The sequence below is a fragment of the Pieris rapae genome, chromosome 15, assembly GCF_905147795.1.
Source record: "Pieris rapae chromosome 15, ilPieRapa1.1, whole genome shotgun sequence".
Taxonomy (NCBI): Eukaryota; Metazoa; Arthropoda; class Insecta; order Lepidoptera; family Pieridae; genus Pieris; species Pieris rapae.
The window spans coordinates 4,133,984-4,155,190 of record NC_059523.1 but is presented as its reverse complement, the minus strand read 5'-3'; the positions used below and the strand labels follow the sequence as shown (position 1 = coordinate 4,155,190).

Here is a 21,207-nt window from a genome sequence, read left to right as displayed (position 1 = left end):
TTAATCAAAATAACTGGGACGTAAAATGTGATATGGTGTATTGCACTCAAAACTTGTCGATTAAAAAGATTGGCAGATAGTTCTTTCCAGAGAGTTTCTTGCCAGTTCTTCTTGCCCGTTCTACTTACAAACTGGTAGTAATGTAAAGAATTCATTTAACTTCTTTTCTGACATTCATAAGTGTACCAGTTTATCTATATAAATAAAGTTATTTTGAGTTTGCGTTTCAGTATGCCATTTCCAGAGTTATGTTAATATAAGACGGTGGACGTGTTTGAAGTGTTATTAGGCATCAATAGTTTTACTGTATGTATGCGTGCTTAACCCTCAAAAAGAGTAGTCACCGCACCCCCTTCACACCCATTTAGAGTAATGATTATACAGGAATACATGATAAAGAGGTTGTGTCGAAAGGAATGAAGAGTCAGTCACAGAAGTTTGATCAGCAACTTTGAAGTACGTTGCGGAGATATCTGAGGAAATTCTGGGTACTTTTTCCCTATAAACAGATAATATTTTCCTAATAATGACCGTCACCTTCATAATCTTTGTTAGCATATATATATAAGGTTATTAATAAAACTTAAATAAGCAAAAATTTAAAATTTTTCAAATAAAAAATATACAATATTTCTTATAAATTTCACATCTTTGTCTCGAAAATGTGACAGTGCAGCGGACGTTGCAATCACTTAATTACATTATACGATAATTGGATCGTCTTTAAATGATATCTTATGGGCACGTTCATAAGCGTAGCGGAATTTCATTATAGAGGTTAAAATGAAGAATATCACACTATCGATAATTTGCTAGACCACTATAATATTGACTTTGGTATTAGCTTTATACAAAACAAAATCCTTTAGACATGAATTGTTTTTCTAGTTTTGAGATCTTTAAAATTCCTGTATTGGCTTCGAATCAAAGATTGTATGAAAGGTATCTGCGAAAACACTGAACGTGACGTGTGCTTTCTCGATATGATTTTTTTTATTAGCTAAAATTTAATACCATTAATTAATGCTAACATATACCTACATTAATTGATATATTTTTTTTAAAAAGATGTTGGTAGTCAAATGGTATAAGTTTTAAGATTAAGTCTATGTTATATAATAAAACAATCGTATCACACAATCACTTTCTGAGCGGTTTGATTTAATGGCGTTGGTGTTTTTGAGTTGCATAGTAGATGTGGGGTCTATCAGCATCTTCTTCTTCATTTACCATACTGCACATTGTGCATAAAGGTATTTCGGATTCCAATTGTGGAAGTTTCATCATCAGAGGCACGAAATGCCATCCGTATCACCTCGAAATCCGTCGTAGACTGAGGGGTCCTTCAATAAAAAACGTTTCAAGTCACAAAAGGCCGGCAACGCACTAGCGATCTGTGTGTGTGTGTGTTTTCAGTGGTATCGTTTTATATTTAGTAAGCCTTTTGCCTGTTAGCTATTTAACAAAATTCTCAGGTTAAGGGGTTCTAGATTTCATTTCCAATGTAGATTTTTTATGAATAATACAATATGAAATTGTATTGTAGACAAAGAAAACAAAACTTTCGACTGTACTTTCAGAATTGCTTCTGCTTTTGAAATCATAAAGGAACTGTTGTTTTTTTATCTCGCGTCTCTCGTAAATGTAACCACATTGCATTATCCACTTGATATTTCGTTATTAAGGGCTCGTCACCTGCCGGGTCAAGGTTCAATGCCCGGCGCTGCTCTAATCTTCACAATCAACACTTATTCGCATAAATCATTGCTCTTCGTCCGCTCTTAATTGCTTAGTCAGCCGAATAGAATGAGAATTTTCATTCAATTTAGGTTGATGTAGATCTGTTATGGTTTCAAAGTAATTTTAAGATAACTTGGTAAAAATATAATATTTTGGCATGGAAATTACTTAAGGTTCTTTGAAAAAAAGGCTTGTAAAGCGTTTGCGAGTCTTCTGGCAATGTGAGTGTCCATGGGCACAGCTGAGCTTCCTGCCCGTTTGCCCACAGTTATAAAAAATAATATAAAAACCAATTATCCATGGTTTCACTTATTACAGTTGGTGTTAATAGTATGCATTCAATCAGCATATTAGAAATGAATAAAAATCGATCAAACAGACGTTGAAATTTATTTTGAGAACACATATTCAATTGGTTGATTCACACAAAAATCTTTTGTTAGTTACAACAATGGCTACCATAGTAGTGAAACTATATAAAAAAAGTATGTGTACTTCAAATGATTCTAAAAAATATTAGTCACGATTGGCAGGTAATTTTTTAGTACTTTTTGGTACTTCCAGAATAAGTTATAACAGCGCAATTATCATACAACAAGGGCATATGTGTGGGAACTCTATTGTGTTATCACATTGAACGGTTAAAGAGCGCGGCTCCAATAACATGAACCACTTCGACACAGATCATTGACCGAGCACTAGAAGCCTTTATTTTATGTAAGTATAAACTAGGAATATTTGTTGCTAACATAAATTATATTCCGAATTGACGTTTATTTTTTGAAAGTTTGGTACTATGATACTTTGATTATTTACAAATAATTCCACCCTTTTGAGATTTACTGATATGAATAAAATAATATATAACAGCCTTTATTATGCAATATATCGGAAACATTAAATACAATTTTTGATTCTCACGATAAAACATTTAAATAATTAAATGTCTATGGGTATATATTTTGACACGACTAAAGTCCAAATTCCTTTTTTTATATATTGTCAGTCTCTATATATGTAAATGATTTCATGAAATGAACCCCCTCATTTGGAGGGTGAAGGCCTCCTCCAGTCATTTCTATTCCTTCTCCGCGTTTTAAAACCATCATTCCTTTACTATGTGAGGCCTTGATAAAACCATACTATGCTAATTATGCCCAACCAAGTCTCGAATATCGTCGACTAAAACAATCTATAGAAGTCATTTGCACGATCAGTAAATATCTCATAATAATTAGAACTATTTTGTAAAGGTTAGCCCGGATTTAAGTCCACATTACACTATTAATTATAATCTGTGTATAAATACAACAGAGATCCACGCACTCTATATCTACTGTAAACGCGTTGACAAAAAGCGGTCAAGTGCGAGTTTCAACGAGGCATTTATTTTAATGAATAAGGAAAATAATATTTGAATAACACTACCTTCTTGAATTTTTAATAAATCTGCGAAAACCGCGTTTCATTTAGTCACCATAAATTATTTCATTAATGCCTTTTTTGCAAAAATATTGCATTGTTTGTACTTAGTTCGTATTATTGTTATTCGTCTTAGGGATTTTGGGAAGAAAATCGATTAGGTTGAGGGTGCCACAACAACATTTGACACATAAGATTATTTATTAATTATATTATTTTTATTTTAACTGTTCACTAAAGGTTTGATATTATTATACAGCCAGATTCTGTGAACCCGTGATTAGTGGATTTTTATAGTTAAACATATCTGATGTTCATTAAAAGTATTTATAATATCGCAAAAAAATCCATTACATGTTGATACCACGATAAGTATTATTTCTGCTGAATTCAGATATTCTCGTACGTACCTAAAATCCTTGAAAAAGACCTAGACGAATCACGGACGTACCTTATAAGGTTTATAATACTATATTGTATATGCTATATGGTTGCATCATTATACTTGAGGTTGCAAAACATAGTACATATTATATTGTCATAGTAAATGCCAGCCTCGCAGTATTATTAACATTCATTCGACACTATTTTTAATTGTGTTCCATTGCAATCAATGGAAATCTTTAGGTCTGTTTGATTTTTATTTTATTTTATTTTATTTTTGAAGATTATACTTATTAAACTTTATGCTAACCATATTGTGTGTTGATCCCGGTTCGATCCCGGGTTTGATGTGGGTTAACAATTATTTCGATTTTAGATTACTGATGATTTCAGCTACCAACTAAAAAAAAAATAAAAAAATAATTTAAAAAAATACCTCGGTAGGAATTTCAATATTATAATGGTTGAAATTAGATATTTAATTAATTTATTAAAACTGTAACGTAACATTTGAAAAAACACAATTTGAAAATAATATCCCCCAAATTACAGAAAGTTTCAAGAAAATCCTACAAAAGTTATTTTAATACCCGATCCGATTAAATTAATTCATTTATTTATAAATGACTCGCCATCTAAAGCTATCAATTCAAGTTAAATATAGTGTAATATGATGATAATATAACTAGCGTTTGATGTTATTTGTGCCTGAAAATCCAAATGCTGAATTTAGAGAATATACTCTCCTATTCCGAAGTTGACAAAAATTCACAAAAGAAAGATAACAAAACACTATAGGTAAAAAATAAACGCCTTAAAACCAAAATCATTTTTTGGTGCAATATACAAATATATAGTCGAACTGCTAAACTCCGCCAACTATAAGTCGCTCAAAATTATTGCTACGTATTAACATAATTTAGAAGCTATTATAGAATAGACAGCAAACCAGTTACCCTTGACCAATTTTTAAGGGCCGTTTGTAAAAGTTACGATTAGTTCACTGTTGGCTTAAACACTTTGCAACAGTGGTACTTTGTTTAAGTGTAGGGCTTACAAAATCATATACATATGTGCTTTAAAGGATACACAAAACTATTGTTTTTAATTGCTTTAATCAATTTATGCGTGATAACAATTAAAATTCAGAAAACAAAATTAAAGGTGGAATAAAAACCTCTGGTTTTAGTCAATTAAAAAAAGGCTATTCTATTTACAGTTTACCTAACACGTTCTTAAGTCTCCGGTCCACTGTATGTGTATGTTTTAGTATGTACATACTACATATACCATGCAATAGAAAATGGAAGTGATTAGACTGGCTATAATTAAATGTACATAATACTTGATCGAATTAAAACTACTCACAAACCATATTAAGAGCTTTATACCTCTGAGGTTAGACTCATAAAAGTAGGTGTGTGCAAAATGACGTCACACTGGAAACCTAGGTCATCGCCCGTAAATAAACAGAAATACATAAAATTTATGCGTTATTTGTTTGTGACAAAACCAACTGGGACAATACTGAGAGTTAGAATACTGGATTTGACTTTGATATCAACTTTAGTATGTTGAAAAATTATATAAAAATATAATATAAATAGTAAATCTACATTCCTTTATACATAAAAAGGAGTTTAAAAACTTAATATTGAGAATTAATACAGAATTAATCTCATATATATTTGATTTATCAATATATCCGTTTTATAATAAATAGTGTTAGAACGAGACTTAATTCAGAGATTCAATTTACATAACATTATTATGAATTATTATTACATTGGTTTTATAAAATATGCGATGCAATTTAAAAGTTACATACCTAACGCTGAGCTTTGGTTTTCAACATGGAGAAATTCAATACAATCAAAATTGAATACAATCAAAAGAAACTAGCCTCTTCCATACAACAAAGATAAATCATAGATCATAGATCACAAAATAGTTTATCTCTGACCTCGACAGCCCACGAGTTTTTCTGCCTAGCTATTTACTCAGTCAACCGGAGTATGTACTTGATGACATCATATTACCTGCGGTATTATGCAAGCTGGTAAAGGTACATATTATATATGACAAACAAATAAACACGCTTTCACATAAGACGTGTTGTAAATAATTTATTACCTGTATTGGGTCTCTCAACTCTGCGGCCGTGTGTTCGTTGTGTGTAATATTGAATCAAAATCAATGTCAGGAAGCTCTAATCTAATAAACAACGGCGTGTGTTTCAGAAGGCTGATCATATTCTAGTCTATGAAGAAAAATCATCAGACATAGACTTTAAAATCTGTGGACAAGAGTTTTTTTTAATTGGAAGAAATCTGGCTCCTCAGATGTCAAGTCAATGTTTGGATTAAAAAGGCGACGATTTTGGTCGTCTCAGACCTTCTCTAAAAGTCTTTGAACTTATCCCCTTACTCATAACTTAATCTTATCGCTTTAATACTTGAATTGCATTGCGTAACGACCTAGACGTAGTTTAATAATATAGATACTATACAAATTACTTTAAGTACATTGCAAAATGAAATAAAAACTAAAAGTCTTTTTAGAGTTAGTACTGTAAGGATAGAGTATGTATTTTTGTGAAAAAAATATGCATAACTCTTTAGAACAGCCTTAATAAGCTACCTTAATGGTTTAATACAGAGTTTTACATAAGACAATTATTCATAAAAAATTAAGTATAGGCTTACCATTACTAATACGATTCAAGACAGTGCAAAAGGAATATTCCTAGAAAATAATCAGAGGTGCCACACTGGTACAAAATCAATCTTTATGTACTCTGTCCCATACAGAATAATAAACATCTAGTGTACTTGAATTGGAAGATTTCATTTTCTTTGATATCCTATTTAAAGTCTATTTGCAATGAAAAATTATTAGGTTGAGCCTGCTAACATTTGTCACAGAACATTATTAATTACAATTTCTTTTATTTTAACTGTTCACTGAAGGATTGGAAAATAAAATATCTATTATTATCACACAACGAGATTTCTTGAGTTTTTGAACCCGTGTTTAATGGGTTTTATAGTTAATTATTGATATTAATTGGTAATATTTTTAATAATGCAAAAATTCATTTCTTCCTGATATAACAATAAAATTAGTCTCTATATTATTTCTACTTCATGTTTTTATAAGATATTAAAGTCTTATTAGAGTACCTTAATTAAAGGGATACTTTTTTAAGTGAAATGGTCCATAAAACAAAGTCTGTACACTATAATAGTATATGTTTAAATGTATAAATAAAATATCGATGAAAATCGTTTCTGATTTCAATTTTTGTTATCGTCAATACAGCTGTAACCCACTTACTTAATTTAATACGGTTTCAATGTACCATTGATAACAACTACGCTGAAATTCTATTATATATTATAGATTTTTTTTTGTTTCTTCGCAATGGTTTTTTGTATAAGAAGTATGGCGCTTTATAAGCTTAACAAAAATTGATACACAAAAGGGTGGAAATACAATGAAGAAGTGGCTATTTGATACCTTCTTGTTCCTTGCACCTTTACAATTTGTTACATAGACGAAAAAATATGTAACAAATTTATCTAAGACATGGATTGCTATTGGTGAATAATTATAGTAGATATAGAGTAAATGTTGTAAGCTTTTCACAAGTTATTGGCGTCCAATGTGATGAGTAGTTTCAGTGTAGAAATACTAGTTAAAATTATACAGTACAAAAAATATTATTTTAAAATAATATGTAGTATGTAATAGAGCTAAGGTACAATTAATTAATTATTTTAATAGCACATGGTTCTTACTGGCAGAAATATTAAATCATTTATTTTTATTTATTTTATTAGAATTATCAATTTAATAGAATAATAGCCCTCTTGATAAAGAGGGAAGAAAAGATGTACGAAGAATTTTAATCTATACATAAACAGGGAATACACACAACATAAAGCAACATAAATTTAAAGTCATTTAGTTTTTAAGTTCCAAGAATGCGTTGAAAGGAAACCATATATAGTTGAGAAGACAAAGATTATTCTAAATGTTATTTTACTCGCTCCTATTTTCAAAGTGGAATCGCAAAGGTTAATCTTTTTCTTTGATTTTCTTCTAGACAAATATATACTTTCTGTATCACAATCTCACGTAATTCAGAGCGCACATATACCTCCTACATACATGGACAGTTTCAGCAAAGATAAGCTACAAGAACTTTAAAATGTAACTTACTATTTTTAACTTTTAACTTTAGCTTTTTATAGTATGTTATTATCTTCGTGTATACGATATTGTGCGATAAGCTATAGCTTATTGCTTGCGTTGATATGATTAATACGATGTCACTTAACAGGATAACAACATATAAATTATAATCATAAGGTATATTTTCTTGTATGGCGGGTTTTTCTTGTTAATGCAATTTTAATATTACATGAAGGTCAGGGTTATTCAACAAGATATATTGTGAGAATTAATTAATAATATACTCTATGGTAAATGCTAAATTATATATTAAAATAACCAAATAAGAATAATTATATTTTCCTAAATTAAAGTGAACAACAAAAGTTCCAAAACCTCGACGTTGGATTGTGAAAACGCACAAGAAAACATCTAAAATAAAACAATTTTATGAATATGAATTAATATTTTACTAATAACTTTATATGAATTGTGACCAGTCTTGCAAAACGTATCCTCGTGATGAGAGATTTAACTCCGACCAATACTGCTCTAATATATTATTGAGAATTAAAATAGTTTTAGTATGCATAATAATTATATCTCTCGCATTCCTTTCCTAGTATTAATTGTGTTTTTCAGTTAACTGTTAGTCAATAATTCTAATTAATAAGTACAAACAAGAATTAAGAATTAATTAAACTTCAAATTAGTAATAGTTATCAGTATTCACGTAAGGGCACCGACCTCTTATAAAAGGTGCTTCCCGTGTTTGTTTCGTGATAAGACAATAGTTAATCTCTAAGAGCAAGTTGAAGGATGCCGTTATACAATGAGAAAGGTTTTATTCTATCTGGACAGACACTCCTTATTGTTGTTAAAGCTTTCGGTTTAATGCCATCTCCACCTACATCAGTAGCAGTTACGATGACTGCGGTCACATATTGTGTTTACATACTTACGTATTAGATCATATCTATACTATATTGAAGCTGTCGTTAGGTACAGAAATTTAGGGTCCTTTAGGTCAAGAGCATTCTCAATTTTCATCGGATTCTTGATTCAATTTTAAATCCTAATGACGTCTGCTATCTTTTAACATTAGCTTTGATTTCGATGAAACATTTTTAACGATAAGTTAATTTTAAGGCAGGCGACTTACACTGTACGGCTACAGTCATATACGAACCTAGTAGGTTAAGTCATATTCGGTCTTCATAGATTCAAATATTATCAATTTCCTATAGCAGTTTACAAACTTTAAAATAATACTAAGTAATTTCTAATTGTTAATTATCAATTAGAAATTACTCTCAATTTGTTAAAGTGAAAGTAATAGTTACGTAATTTACTATAATTAATAGTTTAATGGTTTCTTAAGTGTGTCATTAGGGATTGATGAAATCATGTACCAATTAATGTATTATGTACACTTATTAGTGTTAAATGAATAGCTGTAACTATGTGTAGTTACCAAGACGCCGAATAAAATAAATAAAAAGAGAAAAATAAAAATTCACTGAGATTCGAAAATATATATTGAAACTTTATTACATAGAACTTAAGACTAGTTTCAACTTAATGTATCAAAAATATAAAAATAACTTACATATAAAGTGATGTTATAACTTATGATTACATATTATTGCATGCAAAAACTCAAAAATGAATATGGATTTTGTACATAAACATTTCTTTGGCATATTGTAGAAAACCTATTATTATGGCGATAACGGAGAAGTCTTCGAGACTCATAAAAATATATTTATTTTTTTAACATATGGATAAATAAGGCGCCTATAAGCCTAGACCCTAGAAACAATGAAAACTGTTGGATACATTCTAGTGTTTTCGAATCATCTCTAGATCTCTGACCTGTGGGCACATTGTGTAATAAATTCTATAATATATACTTAACGATACAAAAATTGTTCAAATAAGTTATTTAGCAATCATTAGGACGGAATTACATAACACTTGTCGTCTGCATTATGTAGGACGCGCCGAAGAGCGTTGTGAAACACAAAGAAGTATTGAATACCGAATTTTAGTTTATGCTATAACTGTTTTGAGGTCGCTTCACACGGGGCCTCCTAAAGTTGTTATCCATGAACAAGCATTGTGTAACATCAATGATCACTGTCGCTTTGATCGATGTATGCATTGGAGTTTGACCTAAATTCTCATTTTCAAAATACAGGTAACTTAGTTGAATATTATTATTGTGCGTTAATTGCAGTATATAGTTATATGGGCATATGTATAAAGTTTATGTTTGTTATATTGAGTTCACATTTAACAGTGCGTCAGGTAATGAATCAGATCTTAAGTAGGAAGGAGTTTATTAAACCCACTCAAGATCCTCACATGGCCTATGACCCGCCAAATTGACCCTAATATCTAAAAGTGACAATTACATGAGAATTTTGATTAAATAACACCCGTTATAGATAATATTTTCACTTTAAATTATTTAATCATTGGAAATAATAACAATTTAAATAGTATGATTCTATAAAATGTTAAATCAAGTTTATTACATGATAGTTTATTAAGACTTCGATCTGGAAGCACATTCCTTTACAAGTAACTAATATTATGTAACTTACAAGAAATTGTGTCCACATTCGGCACGTCTTACACGTTTTACAATACAAGTAATAATAACATTAAAATATAATCATTCGCATACTATGTTTAATTTATAAAAACGGCAGTATGTGTTGATGAGGCTGCCAAACTTAATATAACATAATACTTTAAATATGGTAACATAATTTGGAATGTCTTACACTACATGGGGTAAAGATTTCTAGTATTCCTTAACCAAGGAAACGAATTTTAGCCCCTTAAAGCTTTCATAATAGTACCGAGAGGAGATGGAGATAACAATAATTGCTTAAAAACTCCCACTTTATTTGTCATTGAATATTCTGTATTCAATATTTCAATTGGATAATTTGGTTACGAGAAAAACATGTCTTGATTCGAACAGTAGCAGGTCACCCTGACAGTGACTCACAAGGAACAAAATGAACTCATACAATAATTTCGAGGCAAAATAAAGGTATACATATAATTACGAACATGTTATGTGTTTTGTCTCCTCTCGGTTCAACTAAGAAAGCCATCTAAAGCCGTGATAGAGCCGATTTCCAAAAGAAAAGTGCCTCAGGCTCGGCTCGACTCGACACAATCGGTGGATTTTTACTATAAAAAAATTCGGTTAATCTAAAGGCAATGAGGCGACAGACGAATCAATTCTATATATACCTAGCAGTAAGATGTCGGTAGAGGACTGGAGCGGAAAAATTTCACATATGACAAATGAACACAAATTGATTTCCCACAATGCATTATGCATTGAAATATCGAGATTGGAAAACCTTTGATATTAGCTACACAAAACCAGTCCTATGGCACAACTGTTGAAGGTCATTTCATACCTATTGAAGCCTTTCCTGACCCATCCATATTGCCTCCATCACCTCACTTAGCATTCAGTTTCCCCCTCTTTTCGTTCCGGCAAATAGTGCTCGACTTCTCTCAGCGAATGAAATAGTTTGTAGGCAAGAATCACACCAGCGATCTCCACCAATGATATCAACAGCGACGCTCCAGCAACGGATGAACTGATAATTTTAGTGTATACAGCAGCCACCTTAGCACAACCCAGTCTCTCATTAGCTTCCTTATCGGTGAATTCACAAGTAGCCCTGTAATAGCTGTCCTGGCAACACGTCAATGGAAGGTCGTTTCTCCAGCTCCTGTAATCACGCGCATCGTTTGCCCCACAGCATCTCAATTTCCTTTCAATCCTTCCAAAGGCCTTGAAGACATCAGGGTTTGACTGAGAGTTGTAATATCCATCGTACACTGTGTCCTTGATGAAACGGTCTGTATGCTCTCCATCGACATACACGAAAATCAGAGTGGCAGCAATTGCTTGTCCAACAACGATGAGCACCATAAATAAGCCATAAATACCGAGTAAGCCTCTGCTTTCCTTGTTAGCGCCGCACCATCCACAGAATGACACCATCATCACAAATAAACCCAGGAGTATAAACAGCCATGGTGCCACTTGAGGCCAGTAAACTCGATAGTCCAATAAGTAGTGGTTGCTGTTTCGCAACGCTACGAATTCAGATAGTTGCACGAAGAACCATATTCCCGTGGCAGCAGTCACTAAACCGAACACCGCGTATAACACATTCACAACATACAGCACACCTTTAATCATCTCCTCTTTGCCCATTGTGACGTGCGACGTGTCTCGTGGTTTGGAACGGAATGGAAACCGATGCAATCATGCGAGGAAATTTATAAACTCGCGCGCACCTAGATTGAAGCTTAGAATAAGGCAGTTAATACTATACGATACGACGACTACGGCGTTAAAGTTCGATATATGTCATTAATAGGTAGAAATATTAGCTAACGTTTATATTAATTAATGGATACTTAATTAAATTACGAATATTTTGTTGAATGTCATATTTTATTAAACTATTTTTAAATGCTTATTAGGTTCGGCAATACAATGCATATTTAATCGCTATAGCACTAAATTACTTTTAAATATTATAGCGATTTGTCATTACATTTTATAATAAAATTTGATTTTGAATGTAAATATAATTTAAAAAGCTATTTCATTGAAGCGATTTCTATATTTGCTTTCCTATTATGTATATGTATATGTATATTAATATAGTATTAAAGATACAAAACATTTTTTATTTCAATTATAAGATATGTTACAAAATAATAATCTGTATTTATCTTATTACTTTAATAGTTTATTAAATACTTTTATTGCATTGAAAGAAGGGAAAAAGGTTATTGCGAGAGACTTACTCAATGTGAAATCTGTATTGTTAAAATTTTAACAATAAACTGATTAGTCACTAGTCGTAGGAAGTAAAAATAAACTCGTATGCATATCGTATTAAAGTCGTGCACTTTAAAAGCTGTCACGTATACGTGGTTTTCCTGGCATAGCTTAAGACACGATGGCATACTTAATGTACCTGCGCAAGGTTGCGTCACGCAAGGCCATAATCGAAAGTGAAGATTTTGTTTTGCTTGACCAGAGATTTTTTCGGAATGCTTTGGACCTCTTGCGTGAAGGTTAGAATATTTTGTAACTTTTTGGCAGGGACTCGAACTGGTTTTAATTAATAATATTGCGTCGCACATCAACATGTTTTTTTAAAAGAAGATTGCAATATACTTGAACGGTAAATAATATTAGGTCACAACTGATATATTGCTTTTTTAATTCGGTACATTATAACAGAAATGGTTCAAGTTATTAAATTTCATAATAAGATAAAATTTACAGATAAGAAAAAGCAAATAGTTTAATTAACAATAAATAATATAGTATTACATTTTTGTATAAATGTACATATAACATATCTTCATAGATATGTTTCAAAACGCAACAACACAGAACTTATGCAAAAAAATAATACAATTAAAATATATACTTGTTAAAATAAAAATACCATAATTTTTTTGTTAAGCACAACAAGAAATAAAAAAATTTAAGAAAACAGACCTACAGAATAGAAAAGAAAGTTTTGTTGAACAACATTTCATTTTTTTAACAACCAATACGTCTATGAAACTTAATATATTACTATAAAAGCAGAGTCAGACATATAGTAAACCTCTTTAACTGCCTCGGAGTTTTGAGATAGAAAGGGAGTTCCACATGTACCACTATTTAAAAGAGAATTGTGTAATTTGCATTGTAAATAGAAAAAAACTTGCGTTACGAAACTTTTTCGTTGCAAAGAAAATATCTTGCGCAATATGCCCTAATGTATGTTAATATGTGACAAGATGTATGTAGGTTGTGTACATTTTTAAGTTTCTTTTCATATTTTTCTCGTAATCCACACGTGTTGAGCAGCGATTTTACTAAATGAATTTTCTATGTGCGGAATTGCACTTCAACAAAGAAGGAAATTTGCAATTGACTATCACGGAGAATGCATCATCTTGTCTGTAAAAGAAAATAAGCAGAGATCTGCTGCCTTGATAAGAGTTTTTTTTATAGAACAGATGTCAAACGGGCAGCAGGCTCATCTGATGTTAAGTAAAAGATAAATACTCTCAATGTCAGAAGCCTTGTGCGTTGCAGGTCTTTTAAAAATTGGTACGTTTTTTTTCTTACAAAGTCGAATTGGTAAAGAAATCCTTCAGTGGGCAGCTGGCTTCACATAATCGTGGTACACGGCAGAAACTCCCTAAAAAGCCCAAAAAGTGGATAGGCAGACGTCGCGTCGAGGTGAAACGCGTAGAATTTGTATCGTTGTATTGGTTACATTGGCTATTATTTAATTGAAATTTAAACTATCTGAGGGCGGACTACACATTTGCGCGTTTATTTCATTCCTCATTACAGGCAATACAGAATCAATAAATCCTTTATAGATAAAAAATATATAATTATATTATATATTAAAATTGTGCTATATATATTAAAATAGTGCTCTATTTTAAAGAATATTCTTACACACATTGCCGAGATTCATTTTCAAACTTATAAATATTTACGCAACTCCCTAGCAGTCGTTAATAAAAAAAAACTCAGTGGCTCTGCAACCGTGGTAGGTCTGGGTCTGACCTGGCCATACAGCATCTGTTTTCAATCAATCAATCTCATAGGCAAGTAGGTGATCAGCCTGAGACACGCCGCGCCGTCCACTTTTTGAGTCTGACGCAAGCCGGTTTCTTCACGGTATTATCCTTCGCCTTTGAGCGAATGTTAAATGTATAGAAAAATGTCTATTGGGGCTCCACCGAAGCCTCGAAGCCAACATTGTTCTTCGCAGCATTCGTTAATTCTCATATTAAATTACATAACAGCGACAATAAAAGCATCTTATATAGCATTATTTTATTTATCTACTTCATCATTAACAGCACAAGGCAGTGACCTCTGTCTTTATGTAAGGAGACTTAAGGCAAATAACATAATGATTGGACGAAACGCTTGCGCACAATGAGGAAGTAGCTCATACATTACGTGGCAATTGGAGGAATTACTGAGTCTCCAGTGCCCAGCTAAATGAACACTGTGAGAAAAGCATAAGGCGTGGGTGTATTTCCATGATCAGGAAACCTTGAAGAGTAAAGATCTGATCCTATTTATAGTAGGTACAATTTGTTTTTTACTAATTAAATTATGGTATGATGTATCCGTTTTTATTGAATTATTTTTTCAGTTAAATAATTATATTTAAATTTATAGTTGTTTAGTTATAAATAAAAATATCAATAACAAACAATTTCAGAAAGTACTAATAATAATGTTTATCAAAAAAGGCTATCTTATAAAGGCACCTTTTCCACCTAAAATATACTTGTAGGAAGTATATATAAGTATTTAAGAGAAAATTAAATCTAGACCTATTAATACTATAACTAAATTTACGGTCAGCAAGATACCAAATTATGGGTTAGATAGTCAAGATAGATGACTTTAATTATCTTAAGTAACGAAAAACAATTTTAAATTATACTTAAACTTCATAAATCATCGGTGATTCTGTCTATTATTAATACACGCTTTCCGTGTATATATTTCCTTGTGCCGCGTGGTGCCGGCATATAGAACAGCACCTCCATGTCTACCCGTGGGTATCGTTAAAGGCAACTAACGGTTATTAAGGGGAAGGGAAGTGACGACCCCATCGCCCTCTGGTGGTATAATTAAGCAACAACTTTTTTTCGACCAGAGCAGTCAGTTAGTTAACTAGTGGGAGCATAATTCTGCATTAGCAGCCGTATGAGCTGACACACGGGGGTAATACCACTTTCCTTCTGTAAACAAGCGTAAAGTGCCTGTAGAATATTTGAAGCGTTTCCTTTAGCATGTGGGACCCCCAGAAGCTCATCTTTTTCTTTTCTGCATCATGGCAGCGTTAATAAGAGTGTACTTCTCCCTCAGAGGCCAACAACGCACTAAAAGTGGGTGTCCATGGGCGATGTCACTGTCCTTTTTGTGCGTCCCGTAGGGTCAATTTAAAAAAAATTGTATCTGTCGTACACTAGAGGGCGTTAGTATACTGAATAGCGAAATCGATTATACGGTCTGTGTACAAACAGTATATAGATATGCTATTGTTATCACAAATGGCCGCCCTATTAAATACAGTCGTTTGTATGCAACGCGTTTGCGTCCTCTATTCAAAAGTTACATAAATTATTATTAATTATTTAATGAAATGAATTATATATTATGGGAAAAACATGATTAAACTTTTGGTTTTTCTCAATGCTGCGTTTGAATCCTGGAATTTTCTTTGTCCATTAAACATTATTATTAATCGCTCTTACAGCGGGACCATCACGGAAGGAAGGAATCATTTTTTGTTTTTGTTTAATATGCCACTGGCCTAAGGCGTGGCAGGTATTAGCGCCACAACTACATATATGTAGTTATCATATATGATATAACAAGAAGTTATTACATCATGCTTTTGCTAGTAAAATAACTCCAACGGTTCTATACCCTTATATATTAGTAAAAAACTAGTCGTATTTGCAAATTACTGGATGGTCATGGTGGACAAGAATGTCAGGTGTTTAATCTAGGTCATACAAAATTACTAATTTATCAGTATTATAAGAAAAAAAAGAAAGACAATACATTTTTCAAAATGTTATTTATCATGGTACCATAATAAAATATAAAATCTTACTATATTACAATTATATATCGTATACTAAACTTATTTAAAGTTAGCACAAAACTATTCATAAATATTATAACTAATTTATCTATGTACATTAAATGTAATTCATTTATTTATTCGAAATGTCGACATGTACTCGTATTAAAGTATAAATTGAGTAAATGCTAGATTGTGCAGTCTTAAAAATTGATAAATACAGGGCTATCAACCAAAACAAAATAATCCCCAAACTTTACCATCATTGACAAAGACACTGAGATTCTACATAAATATACTTCCTCTGACAGTATTATTTCATATTTCTACGGTGGGATTCAAAAGTATAACCCACTGCACCTATTTAATACTAATATACATTAAAAAGAGAATAGACTTGATGCGGCAAAAAGCGTGCTAAAAGATCTGCGAAGGTACAAGAAAGTAATTATTGTGCTTAAAAAAATGGGTGAGTTAGAGCCACACCAAATCTAATCTGTTACTAAATGTACAGAATATAATAAAACAATTATATAAATGGACAGGTGAGAACCCTAAGTCAAGATCACATCATTGAAGCAATAGGTTTAAAGTGTGATGTCATACTCAAAGATGTTTACAATTCTCTAAAACTTGGCCAAACTACGATTTCAAAAAACATTTTACAATCTAAAACATTTTGAAATCCCTTAAAACTGCACGACAATAAAACTTTGACCGCGGGGTCAAAGATGCCCCGAAACAGGCGTAAATAACTTTAAACTAAAAATAATCTTTGGCCAAGTTTGTACTTACATAGAAAATACTTGATCTATTACAATAGAACCTTTTTGCTCTCTGATTCATTTTTCAACGCTTGTATTCTTCGTTTCTTCGCTATTGATTTGGACAAGCCTATGGCAACTCCAAGGCTCATCATCCCAATTATAGCTGTAAAAATCGACGCTCCAGACAGTATTTTAATCACAATTCTTGCGTACTGCGCAGCGACCGTTGAACATCCGTGTCTTTCATTCGCTAGTTTATTCGTGAACTCACAGTCAATTGTGTATGCATCAAGAAATCCGTGGTAATAAGTATCACAACAGGACATGGGGAACTCATTTTTCCAGTTCTTGTAATCCCTGGGGCTGTCCGCCCCACAGCAGTGAAGCTTTCTCTCGATAACGCCAAAAGACGTCGCCACTTCATTATCAGTCTTGGCCTGGAAGTACACATCCCATACCGTATCTTTTACGAAGTCATCCGTAGATTTATTGTCGGCAAACACAAGGGCCACAACGGCTGCTGCAATTAGACAAATAATCGCTATCGACTGCGCAGTGACAAACACGGTAATCAAACCACGACTGTTTTTATGTGCACTGCTAAATCCACACGCTGACACACCCAGAACAAGCAACGCAACGATCAAAAATACCCAGGGTATTGCTTGGGGCCAGTAGACGGTATAATCCAGTAGATAATGGTTACTATTCCTTAGTGTTGTGAACTCGGTGACTTGGCAGAAGAACCATATCGACGCGGCGGCTATGGCCAAGCCCAATACCGCGTAGATCGTGTTTAAAACGTATAAGGTCACTTTAGAAATACCGTAGCTACCCATGTTGACGTGCACACTGCGCCCGCGTTTGGAATTGAATGGCGTTAAGTTGCTTGAAGCGTTGTTGGTTATATAAACTATGGTTTGTATCAAGGTTGCGTGATTCATAAGGATTAATGGAATTGGTGACGTATCAGATGTTAGTGTTACCTTAAATTATGTCTTATTACAGGCTTCACCCACGTTGATAGTATTTATAAAATTAAGTAATTGAACTGAAATATACATGGTCGTTTACGTTATATTTTAGTAGCTATATTTCTTTGCAATGTATAAATTCAAAAATTCTATATTAATTATTGTGAAATACAGTACAATTAAAGTGAAGCATACATAAGCATTGTTAAATACTTATATGGGATAAATATTATGTTGGATGGGCAGAACTTTTATAAAATACTGCGTTCTACTGAACTTGAAAATGTTTTTTCTAGGAACGTACAATTTATAAGTTTTTATTTTTCATTGTTATAAGTCATTACACAATTACAAAGTAATTAAAATGTGCCTTTGTTGAATATGCTTAAGCGCCATTTAGAACAAGGAAAGAAAATATAAAGTATATTTGCACTAAATAAGGTTTTTTATGTGGAAAACGATACAGTATATAAAATAAATGTATTTTTAATTCCTCCTCCTTTAATCTATGGAAAACTATTTTATTATAAACTATTTCTAGACATAACATTTGATAATCCCTTTATAGCGTTTGAGATTGCAAAAGAGTGAAATTAACTTAAGTTCTCATGCTTAATGTTATTTAACGAACGATTTCCTGTATCTCCTAGAGTGGTTAGAACTGATTCATTAAATATTTCTCTCCGTATTAATCAACTGATGACTTTATGTGTCACCGGTAGGTACTTCTTTGTTCCACGAAATGTAATAAAAACTGTTAAATATTTTTTTTTACTGTCATATTATCTTAAATGATAATTTAATGGATAGAGGACTAATCTTTGTTTTTAATTTATTTTATTATTCTTTATTACTTAAGATGTCATATGGAACATGGTGATTTGGTTGCAGCTCCTTAAAACCGTTGTGTAAAAGAAAAAACTTGGCGATTAAAAACAGTGACGGAGAGTTTATTGCCAGTTCTTCTCTTCCGTTCTAGGCCCTTGATTTGAGAACTGGCAGTAAATGTAAAATAAGAAATATTCAATGTATATTTCTTTTTGATGTTCATAAGTGTACATTGTGTTACCTACGTGATTAAATGATTTTTGATTTGATTTGATTCTGTATTCTAATATAACTGACAGCCATTAATGCTGATGGCTGATCACGTGTGAATTTCAACCCCTGAGATTGTGCGTTCAACGCTCGTGCGGCTATCTTTAAATCCAAAATCCAATCCAAGAAAAAAATTGGATCACTTAGACCCAAAAAATACTAATCACTAGGGGAGCTTCATAACACAAAGCCAAGACACTTTTTAATTTGACTCAACGCTTTCATTTCATTAATTAATTAATATTATTTTTCATTTCAATAATTCTCGCTTTGAATATAGTCGTATATTGAAACCCATCAAATGCAAGTTTAAAATCATGAACATACGCTTCGAAAGCAATTAGTGCTGAAGTAATAATTTAATAGCTTTTTATTATATTTTGACATTTACATTCCTGATTGTACAGTTCTTTCTAATTCGTTCAAAAGATGAGTCCTATATATCTGAATGAGAGAGAAAATTAAAGATTATTGTTATTATTAGAAAAGAAATAATAATAATAAAATAAAATTACAATTTGACCCAAAAGGATCTGACCAGTTAGCTATTTATTCAACACACAAATCGTATTAACATGAATATCAGTGCCATAATAAAATATGTTATGTAATTAATATCAGTGCCAAATATATATTCCAGATCAAGCCAACCTTAACCTTAACACTGGGATCAATAAACAAATTGTTTTAAATTAAATAAACACAGCCTTGGTTCATTTCAATTAAAGATCATTTATTGATTAATCTTTGCTTCATACGAATAAAGAATCATTATCAAGAACTTTAAAAATTCTTCTTAGGAGGTACACAATTTAAGGTTCTTCTTTTAAATAAAATTATTTATATGCAAGATCGACGCTTGCCAATAGGTAGTATGTTTTGCTGCTTTTTCAAAAGAAGTACATTATTTTTTAAATATTATTCACATTGACTTAAGGACAATGAAAGGTGTGATTAATAAAAAACATAACTTTCAAATTCAACTATAATACTTGTTATTCACACTTAGTGGTAGGGGAGCCCACGATGCTAAATGGGGATTTACTCGAGCGTCGTGGAGACCTATTGGGTTGCAAAGCTTAGATGATAAGAAGAAAAAAATGTTATATGATATATACCTTTTCATCGGTGGGGAAAGCGGCTATAGATGTTTAAATATGTAAAAAAAAACTGTTGCATGGACATACTCGAGCGCGTCAGATATTGGTAGCATCAATGTCCTACGTATTTTTAATAATGTACGTATGTTAATCTGATCATTTGCATGATGGGGGTGGTTGTACGTAAGGGTTAAAAATGAAAAAAAAAATAATTTAATCGAGCGCGTCAGGTTTTCTAAGGGGGTGTTAAGTGCACCAAAAAAAAAGCTCTCATTCAATAATCTGACGATTTCGATCAGACGCAAACTCGCAGCCGTTATTATAATGTGCAAAAAAAATTCGCCATTTTGAAATACTCGAGCGCGTCAGATTAAGATATATATGGTTCAGATTTATATTCTAAACGTACTGTCTCATAATCTGACGATTATCTAGAGGGATTTGCCTGATCTGACAAAAAAATATTAGAAAAACGGTTCACCCTAAAGGCCATCCCTGCAATTCCATTCCTGGGCGCTTAAAATTGTACTTATGAGCTCGCTGAGTTCAAAGAAATAATATTTCTATGCGTTTGAGTTCTCCCAGCTCGAAAGTCTGATAGAAGTTTCATAGAACACTATTTTTGAAATTTTCAAACCCCAATAACTTTTGAATGGATCAAGCAATTTTCCCGCGGTTGACGGTGATCGACGCATTTTTTAAGCTCTAATTATTTAATTTCATCAAAAACGATAATCCTATATGAAATGTCGAAGTTATGTGATAGAAACACTTTTTTCGGTTTTCTTTCGTTCACGATATCTCTCGAACGAATCAACCGATTTTGACCAGTTTGGTGGCGATCGACGTCGTTTTT

The 21,207-nt window shown here is 32.1% G+C and overlaps 2 protein-coding genes across 2 annotated transcripts; both read right to left on the bottom strand.

Moving 5' to 3' along the window:
• Nucleotides 1-9,242: 9,242 nt before the first annotated feature.
• Nucleotides 9,243-12,030, bottom strand: LOC111001508 (CD151 antigen-like). The gene has a single exon (XM_022271433.2). It carries the CDS (start codon nucleotides 11,978-11,980, stop codon nucleotides 11,216-11,218), a length of 765 nt encoding a protein of 254 aa, XP_022127125.2. The 5' UTR covers nucleotides 11,981-12,030; the 3' UTR covers nucleotides 9,243-11,215.
• A 4,764-nt stretch (nucleotides 12,031-16,794) lies between these two features.
• Nucleotides 16,795-18,073, bottom strand: LOC123689788 (23 kDa integral membrane protein-like). The gene has a single exon (XM_045631387.1). The coding sequence runs from the start codon at nucleotides 18,016-18,018 to the stop codon at nucleotides 17,227-17,229; it is 792 nt and encodes a 263-aa protein (XP_045487343.1). The 5' UTR covers nucleotides 18,019-18,073; the 3' UTR covers nucleotides 16,795-17,226.
• Between the last annotated feature and the right edge of the window lie 3,134 nt (nucleotides 18,074-21,207).

Bases quoted from the DNA above. Each gene is read 5' to 3' on its own strand.
- LOC111001508 (XM_022271433.2), bottom strand. From the start codon at position 11,980: ATGGGCAAAGAGGAGATGATTAAAGGTGTGCTGTATGTTGTGAATGTG.
- LOC123689788 (XM_045631387.1), bottom strand. From the start codon at position 18,018: ATGGGTAGCTACGGTATTTCTAAAGTGACCTTATACGTTTTAAACACG.